Source organism: Physeter macrocephalus, chromosome 18 (genome assembly GCF_002837175.3).
Source record: "Physeter macrocephalus isolate SW-GA chromosome 18, ASM283717v5, whole genome shotgun sequence".
Classification (NCBI taxonomy): Eukaryota; Metazoa; Chordata; class Mammalia; order Artiodactyla; family Physeteridae; genus Physeter; species Physeter macrocephalus.
The window spans coordinates 87,744,753-87,763,069 of record NC_041231.1 but is presented as its reverse complement, the minus strand read 5'-3'; the positions used below and the strand labels follow the sequence as shown (position 1 = coordinate 87,763,069).

At 42.3% G+C, this 18,317-nt stretch overlaps 1 protein-coding gene across 3 annotated transcripts; it reads left to right on the top strand.

The window, feature by feature from the left end:
* Positions 1 to 340: 340 nt before the first annotated feature.
* Positions 341 to 14,146, top strand: TRIM38 (tripartite motif containing 38). Of its 3 annotated transcripts, none has more exons than XM_055079826.1 (8): positions 341 to 358; positions 661 to 696; positions 2,107 to 2,652; positions 5,203 to 5,298; positions 7,068 to 7,298; positions 8,305 to 8,327; positions 8,423 to 8,535; positions 13,442 to 14,146. In XM_055079826.1, the coding sequence occupies exons 3-8, from the start codon at positions 2,254 to 2,256 to the stop codon at positions 13,963 to 13,965; spliced, it is 1,386 nt and encodes a 461-aa protein (XP_054935801.1). In that variant the 5' UTR covers positions 341 to 358; positions 661 to 696; positions 2,107 to 2,253; the 3' UTR covers positions 13,966 to 14,146. The 3 variants fall into 3 exon arrangements, with proteins under 3 accessions (XP_054935801.1, XP_007128686.2, XP_023977780.1); XM_007128624.3 differs by lacking the exon at positions 341 to 358 and adding an exon at positions 388 to 448; XM_024122012.2 differs by lacking the exon at positions 341 to 358 and having other exon boundaries at positions 542 to 696.
* Positions 14,147 to 18,317: the final 4,171 nt, after the last annotated feature.

The following is an 18,317-nucleotide window of genomic DNA, read 5'->3' as shown; positions in this document are numbered from 1 at the left end:
TTTCACCACACCCTTCAGAGCAGTTATAAAGCAATCAGCGATTAAAAATAGTAAAACATAACATCCGCCAGAAAGGCTTATAAATCCCAAGGGGGTTGGTGGCAAAAGTAGAGAGATCTCACGTCAGAGTCTGTGAACTCTGCAGACTTCCTGCTTTTAGATCCTCTGTGCTGGGGTCACAAAAGACCTTACTGAATTATTAATTTGTCCCTTCGTTTTATTGCTGTAAAAGAAAAATATTTTTCCTACTGTCCCCCCTCCCTTTCAGGACAAGCTGAGTGCAAAAGATACGGGCAATTTCACGAGCTTCCTCCCTGGATCTACAGGGCGGCACCTCCCACAGCAGTTTCACTTCTGAGTTTAGTCCAATCTGAGTTAACTTCCTCACCCAGATCTCAGGAACCGCAGCTACGGAGGGAGCTAGCAGTGCATATGTGCCTGCTGCATGGTGAAGGGAGTGGGAAGGGTCCAGGCCCAGGTTTTTTCGGTGGAGGGAAAGGAGATGTGTGTGTGTGTGTGTGTGTGTGTGTGTGTGTGTGTGTGTGTGGTGGGCGGCATGGGGAAGGGAGTTTGTTTCCTGATAACAGCTGCTGTAACTCTGAAAATGGTCAGGACTGTGCTTCATAGCTCTCACACCCTGTCTGCTTTCTCTTTCGCCAGACTCCATGTCAGATCTCCGAAGATCCAGGATGTGAGGTGAGTGAAGGCCCAGGACAGGAACCCTGGGGCCTCAGAGGAGGGGAGGTCCTTCTCCCCAGGAGCAAAGCACCCCTGTCAGAGCGGAGCCTGGTGTATCTCTTGGGGGCAATAACCTGCCAAAGAATAGAAGTCTCCGGAAGAAATTCTCTACGGATCCAAGAGACTGGTCCTGGTTATTAGAGGGACATAGCCTGTCCAGTAACTTTAGTTGAATCCCTGTTTTTAATTCTGCCACTGTCAGTTCAAAGGAAAGGCCACTCTCTTCCTCCATCCTCTGCTGCCCTCCCTGAAAAACTCCCAGGAATGGGGAAGCAGGGAACAGGGCTAGGTTCACGAAGCAGCCGGAGCAGTGGGTGAAGGGACCGAGTCCTTTGTTCCTAGTCACTCCTCCTTTGTCTATTGGTTGTCAGGTCCTCGCTGGTGGACACTAGGTGTCCAGCACCCAGGATCCTACAGAGGCCCCACCTTGCCCATCTGCTTCCCACCTCCCCATATCCTGGGTTCTGCCAACCCCCTGTGTTCCAGTCACCCTGAACTTCTCCTGAGAGACAAGTCCTGGCTTGAAAAGATAGATAGTCACCTCCCTAGCTCTCCAGGAGCTCTGCACCCCAGGACCAACCCCTTCTCTTCCCAGCTCTCTTTCCAATTCCCTTTTCCTCAGGTCAGGGAGGGCAAAAAGAACTTGTTGGTTTTTCTGGTTGTCTTTTTTACTTTCATTATCATCCTGGTTGGGTCTCCACTGGGGACTTTATTAACCTGGTGTCTTTTGTTCTTTGTGGGGTGGGAGTGAGGGTTTAATTGGAGTCAAATTTAGGGAATTCCTGGTGGTCAAGTGGTTAGGACTCCTCGCTTTCACTGCCGAGGGCTCCGGTTCAATCCCTGGTCGGGGAACTAAGATCCCACTAGCTGAGAGCTGCGGCCAAAACAAACAAACAAACAAAATTAGAATCAAATGTGATTGTCTCGATGAAATCCTTCATAGACCACCCAGTTACCTGGGTTACCTGGATGTAAGTGCTACTACCAGTTACAAAGAAATAACTCTGGTACTAATTATTCTTAATATTCATTAGAGCCGGAAAGAGTTTGACAATCCCTCACTGAGTTCTCTATCTTGCTGCAACTTTGGTGACGAAGTCTGCCTCATTTCTCTATCTCTCTCAGTGCTTGGTCCAAGAAAACTTTCCACAATAATGGAATGTTCTTTATCTGGGCTTTCGTGTAGCCACCAATCACCTGTGCCTATTTAAGCACTGAAATGTGGCTAGTGGGTGTGAGAAACGGAATTTTAAATTCTATTTAATTGTTATTAATTCAAAGTGGCCACATGTAATAGTCACTAACATATTCCACAGCACAGCTACATTTGATGCGTCTTCTAAATTCCAATCTATTTCTTCTCTCTAGAGAGAAGACCACATGACTTGTGGAGGCCAGTGGCAGCCAGTGCATCGGAAAGAGGTTCAGACAAGGTGAAGTTCCATCACTGTGGGAAAGTTCTGGCTGCTTCACCTCTGTCTCTAGATCCAATATTAGAGATTTTCAGGAAAAGCCATGGCCTCAACCCCAATCACCAAGAAGATGAGGGAGGAAGCCACCTGTTCCATCTGTCTGCAACTGATGACTGAGCCAGTGAGCATCAGCTGTGGACACAGCTACTGTCACTTGTGCATAGTGAGCTTCTGTGAGATGCAACCATGGCTGGAGATGTTCTCCTGTCCCCAGTGTCGGGCGCCATATAAAATGGCGAGCCTCCGACCCAACAAGCAGCTGGGAAACCTCATTGAAGCCATCAAGGAGATGGACCAGGAAATGTCATGTGAGGAACATGGAGAGAAGCTCCATCTGTTCTGTGAAGACGAGGGCCAGCTCATCTGCTGGCGCTGTGATCGGGGACTGCAGCACAAAGGGCACACCACAGCTCTGGTGGAAGATGCATGCCAAGGTTACAAGGTGAGTGGTGGGCCAGAGGACCTTGTCGAGTACCCGGCCTCATGTTGCCCCCCAAGACCTGAGATTATTTAGCCTGAAACCCAAGATTAGGATCCTGAAATACAGCTTTCATCATGTCATTCTTCTGAAAAGTAGTTTATGATGGGTCCTCACTGAATCAAGGTCTGATGGTCACTCTTGTCCCTATCCACTCTTGCTCTGATGAACTCCTCCCTGCTCTAGAATGCCATGTGCTCTAATGCACACCTGCATGTTTTATTGCCTCACACCGAGTGTGTAATTTGAGAAACCACAATGTGCAAGTCCATGGGATAGAGTCTGAAAACACAGGGGATGAAGACACACCCCCTTTTAGGTATCCTACAGTCTAGTAGGGCAGACAAACCAGCAAAAAGGCTGCCTGGAGTCCCCTGATTTGGATGGTGGAGAGGAGCACCAAGGGGTGTGGAGTGGTAACTGAGGAATCTTCCCAAAAGTGACTCTTGAAGAACACATAAAAATTAACCAGATATAGAAGGTATGGAGAAGAGAGAGGGCATTCCAGACCGAGGGGCCCACATGTGCAAAGGCACAGCCATGAGAGCGTACCTGACTCGCTGTGACCAAGCCAGAGGGTGTGTGCAGGGAAGGCAGGTGATGTCATGGGAAAGGAAGTCAGGGCCCAGAACTTGGTATCCACTCGGAGTCTAAGCCCTAGCCCAGAGTAGTCCTGGCCACGGGTGGATTTTCACTTGCACGGTGAAGGATCAGGTTGACATTGAAAAGAACATTCTGGTACTGATACAATGAAAAGAATACCAAAGAGTAAAAGTCAGATTATTCCTATAAGAAGGGGGAAAGGGAGCAGTTCCAAGCAAGATTCAGGAAGGGGAATGAGTGAAAGGGTTTGGAAGTGATTGGTCATGGAGTATGAAATGGAGGGAGAGGTTTGGGGCAACTCCTGTTTATCACTTAAGAGCATATAAAGGAAGGCTGACCTTTGCTATTGTGGAACGCAGGAGGGGGCATGGTCCTGCTGCCTTATTCCTTCTCTGCCCTGGCTAGATTTGAGAAAATTGTTGTCCCCAGTGTGAGCTCCTTTTCCCCTCCCCTATGACGTGGAGGTGGTCTTCTATTAAGGTTCTCGGTCCTTCATCAGGACATGTCAATACTGACCACCACTTGGCACGTGGCAGCTCTTCCTTAAACTCCATGGAGCAGCTAATTACTGTAACAGGGATATTCCCATTGGAATTATTTTCCCACCAAGTAGTAAAAGGAGCAGCACGGGGTGATGGTTCTAAGCCTTGAGAGTCAGACTGCTTAATTTGAAATCTTAGTTCTGCTACTTATTAGATGGGTGACTTTGAGCAAAGTTATGTAATGTCTTCATGCCTTGGTTTCCCCAACTATCAATGGGGATAACAGTAGTTCCCTTCCTCTCCAACATACATGCTCAGGAGGTTGTTATAAGCTTTAGGGACATTAATACATGTAAAGCTTAGAATAGCACTTGGCACGTAGTGAGGGCAATACAGTCTTTTGCTAACAAGTTTTATAGAGCCCTTTCTTGAGAGCATGTGGGAATTGAGTATACTTATTGGCTTTAGGACAAGAGCGATTCTTTTTCTTTTTAAATCAAGGTAAAATTTCTTTTTTTTCTAATTATTTAATTAATTAATTTGGCTGCATCTGGTCTTAGTTTCAGCATGCAGGCTCTAGAGCGCACAGGCTTAGTTGCTTAGTTGCCCCGCGGCATGTGGGATCTTAGTTTTCCAACCAGGAATCAAACCTGCATCCCCTGCATTACAAGGTGGATTCTTAACCCCTGGACCACCAGGGAAGTCCCAAGAGCCAATTCTTTTAGTGTTGATCACAAGTAGCAATTTGGTTTAGCTTAAACTTGCTTTCCATGAAAATGTGAGAAACTATTTTGAAAAATAACCTAAAAGCTTGATAAGGATACTAAATCATTTTTAAAGGGCTTCCTGATACCATTCTTCAAAAGGTCTCAGAGCTCCCCTCCTCCATTAACTGTTTCTAATAACTTCAGCTGTCATCTTAGTCTGTCTTTCCTTCCTGACTCGCCATAACACATACAAAGTTCCATGTGTGCCAAACACTCTGGTATTGGTTCTGTTTGGGTCAGCACATTACTTCATAAAATCTTTTTAGGTGATTATTATCTTGTTTTATGTGCAGAATTTCCCTGGCAAGACTGTTAGTGGTGGATATAGCTCAGGCTCAGGGTCAGCAGATGAGCTGGTATCATAGCCCAACCACCCACCAGTTACAGCATCTTGAGCAAGTTATGTATCCCCTTTCTAAGTTTCAGCTTCTGTGGCACAGAAATGATGTTAAAAATCCTACTAACTGCTCAGTGTTGCCAAGGGAACCAAATATGTTACTGCCTATACAGGCTTCAGCATGCTTCCTGGCAAAGTGTAAGGACTCAATACATATTCAATAGTCATGCTATTCTAATAGTCTTGGAGGGCTGGGATGCTCCTTAGGTGCCTAATGAAGAATTGTTGAATTGAAAAGACTTTATTCACCCAATTTTTCCTTCAGGAAAAGCTCCAGGAAGCTGTGACAAAATTGAGGCAACTGGAAGAGGAATGTATGAACCTGAAGGTGTTCACGGCAAAGCAAATAACCGAATGGAATGTAAGAGTTTGGGTTTATTGATCTCAAGCTAGTTTCCATCCTAGAGCTCAGGTACAGGGGATGATTGAGCAAAGCATAGTGATGGCTTATTCTCACTAAACCAGACCAAACAGATAAAACCCAAAGAAGAAACCACATTTGTTTTTATGTCCCTCTTTGTCTAACATCTATGAGAATTTATCTCCAACCCCTTCAACCTTTCAGTAGTAACCGGCTAGAATTCCGAAACCTCAGTTAGGAGAAGCAGAACTGGTGTGCCCATTTACATAGAGCCATTCTTGACTGGGTTTCAGTTCTTAATATCTCAAAGTACCTTCTGGATTTGAAGGCCTTATTAACCTTATTGCTTTGGCACATGTACCACAGTGCAGGGTATGGCTTTCAGCCTTACAGGTTCAGAAACCACCTTTTGTGAGCACTAAGAAAACAGAATCACTCCAGGTTGAGGTTTGTATTACTCAAGCTCATTAGACTGAAGAAGGAAATCTATCTGATTTATGAGGAGGACCAGAGTGCTCCAAGAACCTACATACTTGGCACTGTAGCCTCTAGGGTCTGAAAGACTGTTTCCATGGCTGACCAGCCTCCCCATGATCAGAGATGCATTCCTTTATGGAAATATTTATGTAATTAATCGGCTTACAGTCAAACCCCACAGGCCAGTGAGCCATTTTGCCTCTTTCAGAGGTCTCTTCCAACCTTCCAACCTCTGCACAATCCTTTGCGTATAGTTGTTAAACTTGAACTCTCAGAGGACACTCTTGCTTCCGTCATTTCTGGGATGTTGGGCAATGGGGAGGATCTTGATTATAACTAATACATATGGAAACCCTGTCAATGACACTCTACCACAGCATCACCGTCATCAAAACACTGAGTGAACTGAAAAAGCACTCATGGAAATTGCAATTCTTATCTCCCCAAATGAAAGCTGAGTCCGACAAGGTGTACCATTTGGTTTCTTTTCCATAAGGATGAGTAGGTGGACCCGAGTTGGTGGATGACTATTTCGTAGTTAACTATGACAAATGCCTGATACCCAGACCTCCCACTGCTGAGAATCATGGACTCTCCTAATAGCCTGGTTGTCTTAAAGTCCAGTCTTGGTGATGTTTATTACAAGCTTTTGCTTCAAGAAATTCCCTCAGACTCAGAGCTTTCTTATATCCTGAATAAAAACTCATTTTTATCTTTGTGACTGATAAAGTTTTTAACCTTGGCCCTAGTCCCATGATTAAATTATCTAGCACTCCTGCACCTTGGCCAAAGAAGGAAATTAATAAGGTGATAACCTCTCTCACATCTGAGTACCTGCCTTTCGGGCATGACTCTGCAGCGGGCAATTTGGGACGTTCTTCCAGCTCTAATAATTCATGGGAAAATAATGTTATGGTAGCTGACCAAACTTTCTTTTGTGTATGTATGTGTTAAAATCTGCATAATGAAATTTACTGTTTAACTATTTTTATGTGCACAGCTCCATTCCTTCTTCCTCGTAACTCCTGGTAACCACTATTCTACTTTCTGTCTCTATGAATTTGACTATTCTAGATACCTCATATAAGTGGAATCATAAAATATTTGTTCTTTTTTTTTGGATTATTTCACTTAGCATAATGTCTTCAAGATTCATCCATGTTTTAGCATGTATCAGAATTTCATTCATTTTTAAGGCTGAATAGTATTCCACTATATCTATATACTGCATTTTGTTTATCAGTTCATCCATCAATGGACATTTGGTTTGTTTCCAACTTTCTTGACTCTAGGAGAAGATAGAAGTTCAGAAAAAAAAAATCCAGTCTGACTTTAAGAATCTCCAGAGCTTCCTCCATGAGGAAGAAAAGTCTTACCTATGGAAACTGGAGAAAGAAAAAGAGCAGACTCTGAGGAGACTGAGGGACAATGAGGCCAATCTTGAACAGCAGAGCCATGAACTCGAGAGCTACATCCTGGAACTAGAGCATAAATGTCAGGGCTCAGCCCAAAATCTGCTGCAGGTAAGGCCATGCTCTTGGAGAAGGGAAGGAAGGTATCTGTTCCTGAGCTTTTAGGAGGAGAATGGTGAGGAAGCACGGGAAGCTGGGCGAGGCCTGCCTGTTACACTCAAAAAATGGCACATTAGTGTAGGGAATTTAAAGTAATGTTTCTTTTGGATACACATCAATATTTGCAAGGTGGCCTTCACTAGTCTATAGAGTGGCTTTAGGTGAATCAGAAAAAATATGGATATGGTGGGTTCCTTGGCCAAATGGAACCATGGGATAACTTTTGCTACCATTTGCCTCTGTCCCATGTTCACAAAACTCTGACTGTCAAACTGTCTCCTGAAATACTCCTCCAGATGGCTGGTGGGTGACAAAGTGGGGCAGCCAAAAGAAGGTTATGAGTGATAACTTTCTCCCTGATTTGCTTGTAGAGCCCTCCAGAGCTCTTTTGGGGCCTTCTTTCAGCTGCATAATGGATCCAGCCCATTAAGACAAACTACGACTGGAGCTGTTTTTTCTATTCCCCACTAATAGAACTGGAGGTCACACTGTAGCCTGAGAATGTAGCATGACTGTCCCACCACGTGATACCTGCTGCTACCATCTTAATGGCCCAATCACAGGGGCTATGCATGGATTCACCACTACGGACCTTTGCAATGAATGGTCTCTACTGTGGGCTCACTCTGAAGGAAATTAGGTCACTGAAAATAAGTCTTTCCAGAGGGAGCATGGGCAAAGCTCTTGGCCCTCTATCCTAAGCAGCCCGCAGGTAGATGTGATTGCAGATACTGCAGCTCTCCACAGACCACAGCAAGGAAGATAACAGATAAACATTCTGATATGCTGAATATCCCAGGAGGTCGGGATGGAAATCATTCTATCTGGGTATCCATCAATATCTAAGGCCAGGGTTACTCTCTTTACTTCTTTGTAAGGAGTGTTTATAGAGAACAGCCCCACATGCTAAGTATGAAATGCTGATGTTCCCACACTTACATTTTGTCTTTCTCCATAGGATGTGAAAGATACTTTGAGCAGGTGAGTCCTGTACAAATGCAGGAGGGAAAGGGTGTGGGTATATAGAGCTGAATGGAATTTACCACTGAAGAAGTCTTGGTCTCTGCTTATTCTAGGAGTTGGGCTGTGAAGCTAGAACAACCAGAGGCCCTCTCTTTGGACCTTCATACTGTGTGCAATGTTTCTGAGCTTTACTTTGATGTGAAGAAAGTGTTAAGGAGCTATCAAGGTAGGTGAAGAAGCCCTAAATGCTACGAACAGAAGGGACCTTAAGTGGTAACCAAGTTCACCACCTATCCCTGGGTAGGCTCACAGCCAGAGGGGTCATTTAGATATTTTCAGTTGAGCTGTCTCCCTCTCCCTGGTTAGTTTGCTCCAGTGCTTAGACAGGGACATGGCATACTGGTTATCTGTGCAGACCCTTCAAATTCCTGCTCTCTCACTTATCAGCTATGTCATTCCAGGCAAATAACCTCCTCAGTTTCCCCATCTGAAAAATGAAAATATTAACAACTCCCACTTCATTGGGTTGTCGGGAAAATTAAATATGTCAACGTGTGTAAAGTGCTTAGCAGTGTCTGGGACATAGGGTTTATTGTTAATATTTTGGTCAATTCTCAGAGCAATGCAAGAAAGGTAGGTGAGTATTATGACTGTGGTCCAAATGTTTTAGGGCCTTGGCCCAGATAACACGGATGGTAAATGTTAGAACCACGACAAAAACCAAGTTTTACCAATTCCAAAGCCTGAGCTTCCTGCTCCTTTGTTTCTCTTCATCAGTGCTTGCTATATTTCCACCATCACTTATCCACAACTACAAGATTCCAAAAGTTCTGAAAACTGAAAATTTTTTCATAACTTGTTTGGCTGCAAAATTGGACCTAACCTAAAATGATTTGGTGGCTGTATTAATTATCTATTGCTGCAGACAAATTTAGTGGTTTAAAGCAACACACATATATTATCTCACAGGTTTTGTGAGATAAAGCTGGGCACAGCTTAGTTGGGTCCTTTGCTTAGGGTCTTACAAGTCTGCAATTAAGGTGTTAGCCTGGCTGTGTTCTTACCTGGAAGCTAGACTGGGGAAGAATCCTCTCCCAAGCTCCCTCAGGTTGTTGGTAGAATTTATTTCTTTATGGTTATGAGACTTAGGGCCCTGGCTTCTTGCTGGCTGTTGGCCAGAGGCTGCCCTCAGCTTCTAGAAGCGAGCCATCAGCTGCTTGCACATGGGCCTCCCAACGTGGCCAATTATTTCTTCAGAGTAAGCTCAGGAGAGAGTCCCTAGAGCAAGTCTGCCAGAAAGATGGAGGCTTATAAAATGAAATATAGTCACAGGAGTCACATCCCATCATTTTTGCCATATTCTATTGGTCAGAAGCAATTCACAGGTCCTGCCCACACTCAGAAGGGAGGAACTGCATAAGGGTATGAACACCAAGAGGCAGGATCACGGAAGGCTACCCTTGTGTCTGAGTGACACGGTGGCCAAACCTGAACTGCACTGATATGAGATTATTTAAAGTCTTTATTTATCCCGCTTAGTTTGAATTTATGTTTTACTGCAGAAATATTGATGCATTAGATTATAAGACAATGCCTTAGACCCTTCCAGGGGTGGGCACATAATTTAGAGTATCTGTATTGTTTGCCTTTATAACATCAAAAATATTCTGAATTTCAAAACTCATTTGGCCCCAGGGGTTTCAGATAAGGATTATGAACCTGTATTCAGTTTCCCCTCAAGTTAACAAGAACAAACAACAATAACAACTACCAAAAAATAGCAACTCTGTATTTGATCCTGTACAGATGCAAGGAAGGACTTTATATAAATTATGTCCAGATTTAACTGAGTTGATTTTTCTACTCTTATCTTTCACAGAAGGCATTACAGCATGGTTCAAGTCAATCTGTTTCTAAAATGAGCTCATCTTTTAACTAGATAATTCTTCCTTTTGAAACCCTCATTATTAAAGCTTTTCTTATTAAAAAAGTAATATAAATAAATTGTAATCAGTCAAACAGTACAGAGAGATAAGAAAAAAAAGTTCAAGGTTTCTCTTACCCTTCTGCAGGTAACAAGACCTAGGTCTTTCTCTATGTTTTTACAAACATTTAATACGTAGATCGTCTCCTCCTAGTCACCCATTGCTTTTTAAAGCTGTCTAATATTCCATAGTACATCATAACTATACGTAACCATATTCCTACTGATGGAGCTTCAGGCTGCTTTCAGCACTTGGGTATTATAACATTTGCAGCAATAACTTTCTAGTCCATGCAACCTTATATCCTGGTGCTTTCATTCCTGTAGGGTGTATACCTAAAGCTGGGATTGTTGTTAATCTTAACACGTTACCAGATTACTTGTTCCAATGTAGCAACATGCACTCTCTCACCAGCACCAATAAAAACGATTCACGTATACTGAACACTCTTTCTGTGACAGATGAGAAGAGCTTCACGTGTGTTATCTTGTTTTACACCACAAGCCTCTCTAGGGAGCATTTTTTACTTTATAGATAAGGAAACCAAAACACAGAGAGGTTACGTGATTGTTGTAAATTCCCACAACCAGCAGGTGGTAACTCAGGTAGTATCTCTCTAGAACTCACTCTCTTAATCACTCTGCAATGTGGCAAAAAATGAAAATGATGTATTTTTTAATTCATTGTCTTGTGGAGTGGACACTGAAGGTATGCGTCGTTGGGTTTTGTTTGTTTCTTGCTATTACAGACGATACTACTGTGAACTTTCTTGTCCATGCTTTCTTGTGTCCTGTGAATGGTTTCCTCTGGGGATATACCTTGAATTAAAAATGCTGCTGTGTAGGGATGCACATCTAATTTTACTAGATACTACAGATCTTGAAATTGTATCACTTTATACCCTACCAGCAACATAAAAGATCCCACTGTTTCACATCTCCCTGACTCTCTGCTTATAATTTTTGGCCATCTGATGGATTTGAAATGGTACCTAATTGTGGACTTAATTTGAGTTTCTCCAATGTCACTAGTGAGGTTGAGCTTTTAGTAAGTCCATTAGCCCTTCAGGCTTCTTCTGTTTTAAGAATATTTCTTTTGCGTTCTTTTCCTTATTGATTTATGGGAGTTTATTATAGCCAATATCTTCTGTTATGTGTATGGCATTTTATATTTTCATTCTATCTTTTGATGTATAGAGATTCAAACTTAGAGTCGACACATTTGTCTTCAAGGTCTATGACTTTTGTTTCCAAAGAGCTCAGGCATCAACCATCTTTCTAGTGGTATTAACAACCTGTAAACATTTTAATTTCTCAGCTTGGTTTTCCTGGATCATTCAGGGAATATTAATGAAGCCCAAAACTTTTGTGAGTCAGGCTCATGATAAGGACTGACTGAAGAGAGTTTAATAAAGGGATTATTTAAAAAGACGAGGATTTGGGTGATCATCAAGGAACAGTGAAGCAAACCAGGGCTAGGAATAGGTAGGGAGTCATCACCTCCCCAAGGCTTTGGTAGCAGATGGAGGGAGCTGTAACCAGAGGCAGAGGAATGCAGACCCTCCAAATCATAGCTAGTGGGGAGGGACTTGGGGTACTAAATACTTCTAACTCTATTTCTTTTTGCCCTGTGGTCTCCTCTAGTGCTTCTCATTGGCTTAACCAAATAGCAGTCAGAGGGAAGGGAGCCTGGTTGATGTGTCCATAGGGGTTAGCCTTCCTGGACACAGAGCAGGCCGGAGAAAGGTGGGGAGTGATCTGGAGGGGCAAGTGGAGAACTTCCAGCAGTGGAAGTGTTTCCTAATACTTGATTTCCCGTATTGCCACAGCCCAAATGATCAGTGTTTAACCCAGTAACACAGTGGTTTGCTATCTCTCTTGCTGGACGACCCCATTACCACCTTTCATTTAAAAAATTGCATTGCTGGCCAATATCACACTTTATCATACTTTTTTATGTCTTACTTGACTCTAGCCAGATATTTTTCATGTATATTGGTCTCTGGTGTGTTACTTTATACTAATCCCTATAGAGCATTACCTGAAGCAAGAAAGAAGAGCTTACACATAAAAGTCGGGGGACTAGGTGTGTGTCCTGAAGCCCGGGTAAAATTTTGGGTTTTCCAATAACAATCTATGACATTAGTTGTATCATTTTCCTTCTCTGATCCTCAGTGTTAATGGTAATTAAGTAGAGATGATGAAGGGCTCATTTCTGCTCCAATATTCTATGATTCCTAGAAGTCCTACAAGGGAGAGGAAGGGCTTTGGAGAGGACAGTAACCATGTTAACTCTGCTTAGTTCTGCTCCTTGGCTTCTCTGAGTGACTAAGATGGTGATGATGTTGAAGATGATGATGATGATATCATTATTATTACTGCCATTTACAGGGCACTTACTATATACCAGGAATTTTACTAAGCACTAAGCATACATTAGGTCTTTCAATCCTCCCCACCATGCTTGGTGACAGATACGATGATTTCCACTTTATATTTAACAGAACTGAGCCTCGGAGAATGATTCGCCTAAGCTCACAACAGCTAGTAAGAAACAATGTGGTACATATATACAGAGGAATATTACTCAGCCATAAAAAAGAACGAAATGATGCCATTTGTGGCAATGTGGATAGACCTAGAGATTGTCATACTGAGTGAAGTAAGTCAGACAGAGAAAGACAAATATCATATGATATCACTTATATGTGGAATCTAAAAAAATGGTACAAATGAACCTATCTACAAAATAGAAATAGAGTCGCAGGCATAGAAAACAAACTTATGGTTACCAGTGGGGCAAGTGGGGGGAGGGATAAATTGGGAGATTGGGATTGACATATTTTCACTACTATATAAAAAATAGATAACTAATAAGGACCTACTGTATAGCACAGGGAACTCTACTCAGTACTCTGTAATGGCCTATATGGGAGAAGAATCTTAAAAAGAGTGGTTATATGTATATGTACAACAGATTCACTTTGCTGTACACCTGAAACTAACACAACATTGTAAATCATCTATATTCCAATAAAAATAAAAATAAAAATAAAAAAAGAAACAATGCTTGGATTTGAATGCAGCCTGGTTTAAAATAAACTGTGCTCTCAGCTACAAAAATCATGTCCTTTTTTTTCCCCCCCAGTCAGCGTGACTCTGGATCCAGATACAGCTTATTACGAACTAATTCTGTCTGAGGATCGGAGACAAGTGACTCGTGGATGCCCCCAGGAGAATCTTGATACTTCTTCTAGGAGATTTAGTGCCTTACCCTGTATCCTGGGCTGTGAAGGCTTCTCCTCAGGAAAACATTACTTTGAAGTGGATGTGGGAGAGGGAACTGGGTGGGATTTAGGAGTCTGTATGGAAAATGTGCAGAGGGACACTGTCATGGTGCAGACACCTCAGTCTGGATTCTGGGCCATCAGATTGTGCAAAAAGAAAGGCTATGTAGCTCTTACCTCTCCCCTAACTTCCCTTCAGCTGAGGGAGCAGCCCCTGGTTGTGGGGATTTTTCTGGACTTCGAGGCTGGAGTTGTATCCTTTTACAACATGACCACTGGTTCCCACATCTTCACCTTCCCAAAGGCCTCCTTCTCTGACACTCTCCGGCCCTATTTCCAGGTCTATCAATATTCTCCTTTGTTCCTGCCTCCCCCAGATAAGTAAGGGAAGGAGCAAAGTCTCCTCCTTGATTTAACTAGGATAGAGAGTATAATCTGAATCCCATGAGGGCAGAAATGTGGTCTCTTTTCTTCGCTGCTATCTCCTTGTACCTAAAACAGTGCTGGGTTTTTAGTGCATACTTAATAAATCTGCATTGAATAAATGACTATAATGACTGTAAAAATACCCCAAGTGGTCAGCCTGAGCTGGGGAAAAGCAAGATAATAGCGATGATTATGCTTTGTCCTCTCCATCCCTCTTCAATGGGTTCAGAGTTTCGATTTCTAAGAGTTCTTGAGTGACCAGGAGGGTGACTCAGAGACCAGGAGGTCTGACTTCTCCCAGTTTGTTTGGTGCCATTTAAACTCATAGATGGGGGATGAGGAAAAGCTGCAATTGTCTCTGTCAACTGCAGAAAAGAGCAGGAAAATAAAAAATGCAATGACTCATCTAACCACTGACATGATTAATAATCTGAGCCATCAATAATCTGATATAGTAAGTGTGGATGGCTACCAGACCTGGTGAGATCTGCTTGAGCAATAACCACCCTCCTACCCCCATCTCAGAAGCCAGTTGCAAGTCCAGGTTGTCACCTGTGCTTCTGACTGACTGGCTATAAATTGGAGGTTCCCATGATCCCCTCTTTGGGTTTGATCATTTGTTAGAATACCTCACAGAACTCTGAGAAACACGTTGTTTACTGGTCTATTATGTAATAAAAGATATGATAAAGGATACAAATAAATAACCAAATGAAAAGATACATAGGATGAGGTCCAGAAAGGTCCCTAGCACAGGAGCTTCTGTCCCCATGGAGTTGGAATACATCACCCTCCCAGCACGTGGATGTGTTCACCAACTCTGAAGCTCTCCAAACCCTGTACTTTGAGGATTTTTATGGCGGCTTCATCATGTGGGCATGATCAACCATCAATTTAATTTCCAGCCCCTCCTCCGTTCCCAAAGGCTAGGGAGTGAGGCTGAAAGTTCCAAGCAACTAATCATGGCCTGGTCCTTCTGGTGATCAGCCCCCATCCTGATCTATCCAGGAGCCCACCAAGAGTTGCCTCATTAGAACAAGAGACATTCCTATCACCTAGGAAGTTTCAAGGGATTTAGGAGCTCTGTAATAGGAAGCAAGGGAAGAGGCCAATGTGTGTGTGTGTGTATTCATATATATATGTGTGTGTGTGTGTGTGTGTGTGTATATATATATACATACATATGTTTTATTATTATTTCACGACATGTTAATAAACTTTTGTTTTTCTCTTCTTAGTCTAATTTACAGGTCCCTGGTTGGAGAACCTAAGATGGGTAGAGGAAAATGATTGTTTCCTCCCCTATACAAGCAACCCCAATGTTATTTGTTCTCTGTCCCCATAGTCTAAGCACACGTACCCACTCTGGAGCCTCAGACCCACTGGATAACTGAGAGACCCCACCTTCATACAGGATAAGTGAAGGCACCATCTGGATATTGCTAAGTTCATCTCTACCTCTAGGTGCCCTGCAGTCCTGTCTTATCCAAGTATAGTCCTGCCCAGTGAGGGGTGTCCTCCTTAAAACGGTGGCAGGGCCTCGAGTGCTTTGCTCAGAGAAAATTCTGTGTCCTTAAACACTTAAACCTAGAGTGCTTTGCTCAGAGAAAATTCTATGTCCTTAAACATTTAAATTGCTGACCAAGAAAAAGTGATGATAAACATTCAACTAAAGAAAAAAAATTTTAATTAACAAAATAAATCTTTGGAAACCATAGGATAATAAAGATAAAATTACAAGTTGATTGTGGTGCAGGCAAGTTATAGAAAGAAAAATAAGTCTTACTTGTCCTTATGGGTTAAAAATTCTTCTATATTAGATAAACCATTGGCTGCTCTAATAAAGATTTTTTAAAAAGGAGAATACAGAAAAAATGGAAACATGAAAAAGCATATACTGGAGATAATTTTGAGAACAATTTGAAGAATTATGTGCATATAAAACTGAAAATCTTGACTAGGTGACTTTTTTAAAAAGAAACTAAAAGACCTAACTGACTGAAGAAGGGGAAAGAAAATCTAAACAGACTAATACATACAAATGAAATTCAGAAAGTTACAGAATTGCAATTAAATAAGGGGAAAAAAACAAAACAAATCAAGAGCACATGGATTTATGGCTGAATTTTTTTTTTAAGGATAGCAACTCATTGTACTGCTGAAGACTCAATTAAGTTCTATAGAATAGAAAACCCAAAAGGATAGTGGCTTAAACAAGTTCATGTCTCTCTCATGTAAATGCAGTCCAGATGGGGAAGTGCAGGAAATCCAGAAAGTCCAGGGCTGGTATGGCAACTCCACAAAATCGCCAAGGCTTCCAGCAACCCTCCCACCATCCCTAGGACCCAAGACAGCTTCTAAAGCTCCAGGCATCACACCTTCATTCCAAGAGGTAAGATGGTGAAAGAGATACAGAAGTTGAGCAAAGGGCACGTATCCAAGAGCTATCTTTTACTACCTACCCTACAACCTTCTGCTTGCATCCCATTAGCCAGAACTTAGTCCAAAGCCACCTTCCACCTTGGTGAGGCAGTACATGTACTCGAGCAGCTTAGCTCTACGTTGTTAGAATTCTGAGCAAGATTCATCAGAGAGCTACAGGGAGTGTGGCTCCCACACCCACCCAGACCAATGTCTCACATGTCCAGTCTGGAAAACCCTCAGCATCTGGTACATATTTAGCCAGGAAACAAAAGAAGAGGGGCCCTCTGTTGCCCCTTCCTGATACCTTTTTGACACCCCCTCTCCCTGTAATTGCATGAAGGTTCAGGTATGTGTAGTGTACGTGGTGCTGCAGCAGAGGACCAGAGACACAGACAGGCAGGGAACAGCAGGAATTACAGACAGGATAGCAACTGAAGGAGGCAGAGGAACATAAACAGTCCAACTGACACAGAAAGAGTCTGTTCTCAGGTAAAGTCCAAACTCCTCATAATGGCCTAGAAGGCAAATTCTGGCCCCGCAGACCTTGCCTTTCTGGATTAATAATCTGTTCTTCCCACTTCTCATTTTCTATATACAGTGGCCTTCTCTTTGGTCCTAGACAATGCCAAGGTCATTCTGGTCCAAGAGTCTTTGAGCATAATGTATTCTAGGTTCAGAGTAGTCTTTCCCAGCTTTTTCTGAAGCCGGGTGAGTTCATTTTGATCACCAGCTTGGCAGACAGGAAGTGTTAGGGAATTAACATCCCAGGAGTAAAACTTCAACTGAAGAGGGAATGATGTGGATGGATAAAGCTTCAACCAAATGAGCTTCAGACGAACAATTCTGAGACCGCATCTACACAGTGCCTCAGAGGACATCCAGGGAAATGAAAGCAAGTATTCAAAGTGGGAAGCAGGTCAGGAATGCACCTCTGACTGCCTTTTCCACCTTCCCTGTGCCAGCACCCTGCATTCTGGGATAACATCTTAGTTACCACCTTCACCCACAACCAGATCTGAGCTCAACTTTTCAGAGACAGAAACCACTGCTACCTCCCCCACTCTTGTCCTCTTTCTATATATAAATATATGTATAGAAATATATAGATACTAAATGATTAAATTAACAGATATTTATTATGGAATACTGTAAAATACAATAAATTATACTCTCAGTTCTAAGTAATGAACACTCCTACTGTGGTGGTAAATCACCTTCCCCCTACATATATTTGATCTTGCATGTTTTTCTCAGTGTGAGCATTCCCCCATGGCATTAAACATGCTAATATGTGGTTTTAAATGACTATAGCGATCTCATAATAGTACATATGCTCAGGCTTACAATTATAACTTATGTTCAAAGGAACATCATTGTATGTAAGTAGGTTTCCATTTCTCTTGTTTACCTCAGGGTGGGTTTTTTGTGTGTGTGTGTGTGTGATTTTCAAGTCTTGGTTTTTATTTTTCTTTAACATCTTTATTGGAGTATAATTGCTTTATAATGGTGTGTTAGTTTCTGCTTTACAACAAAGTGAATCAGTTATACATATATATATATTCCCATATCTCTTCCCTCTTGATTACTGTAGCTTTGTAGTATAGTCTGAAGTCAGGGAGCCTGATTCCTCCAGCTCCATTTTTCGTTCTCAAGATTGCTTTGGCTATTCGGGGTCTTTTGTGTTTCCATACAAATTGTGAAATTTTTTGTTCTACTTCTGTAAAAAATGCCAGTGGTAGTTTGATAGCGATTGCATTGAATCTGTAGATTGCTTTGGGTAGTACAGTCATTTTCACAATGTTGATTCTTCCAATCCAAGAACATGGTATATTTCTCCACCTATTTGTATCATCTTTAATTTCTTTCATCAGTGTCTTATAATTTTCT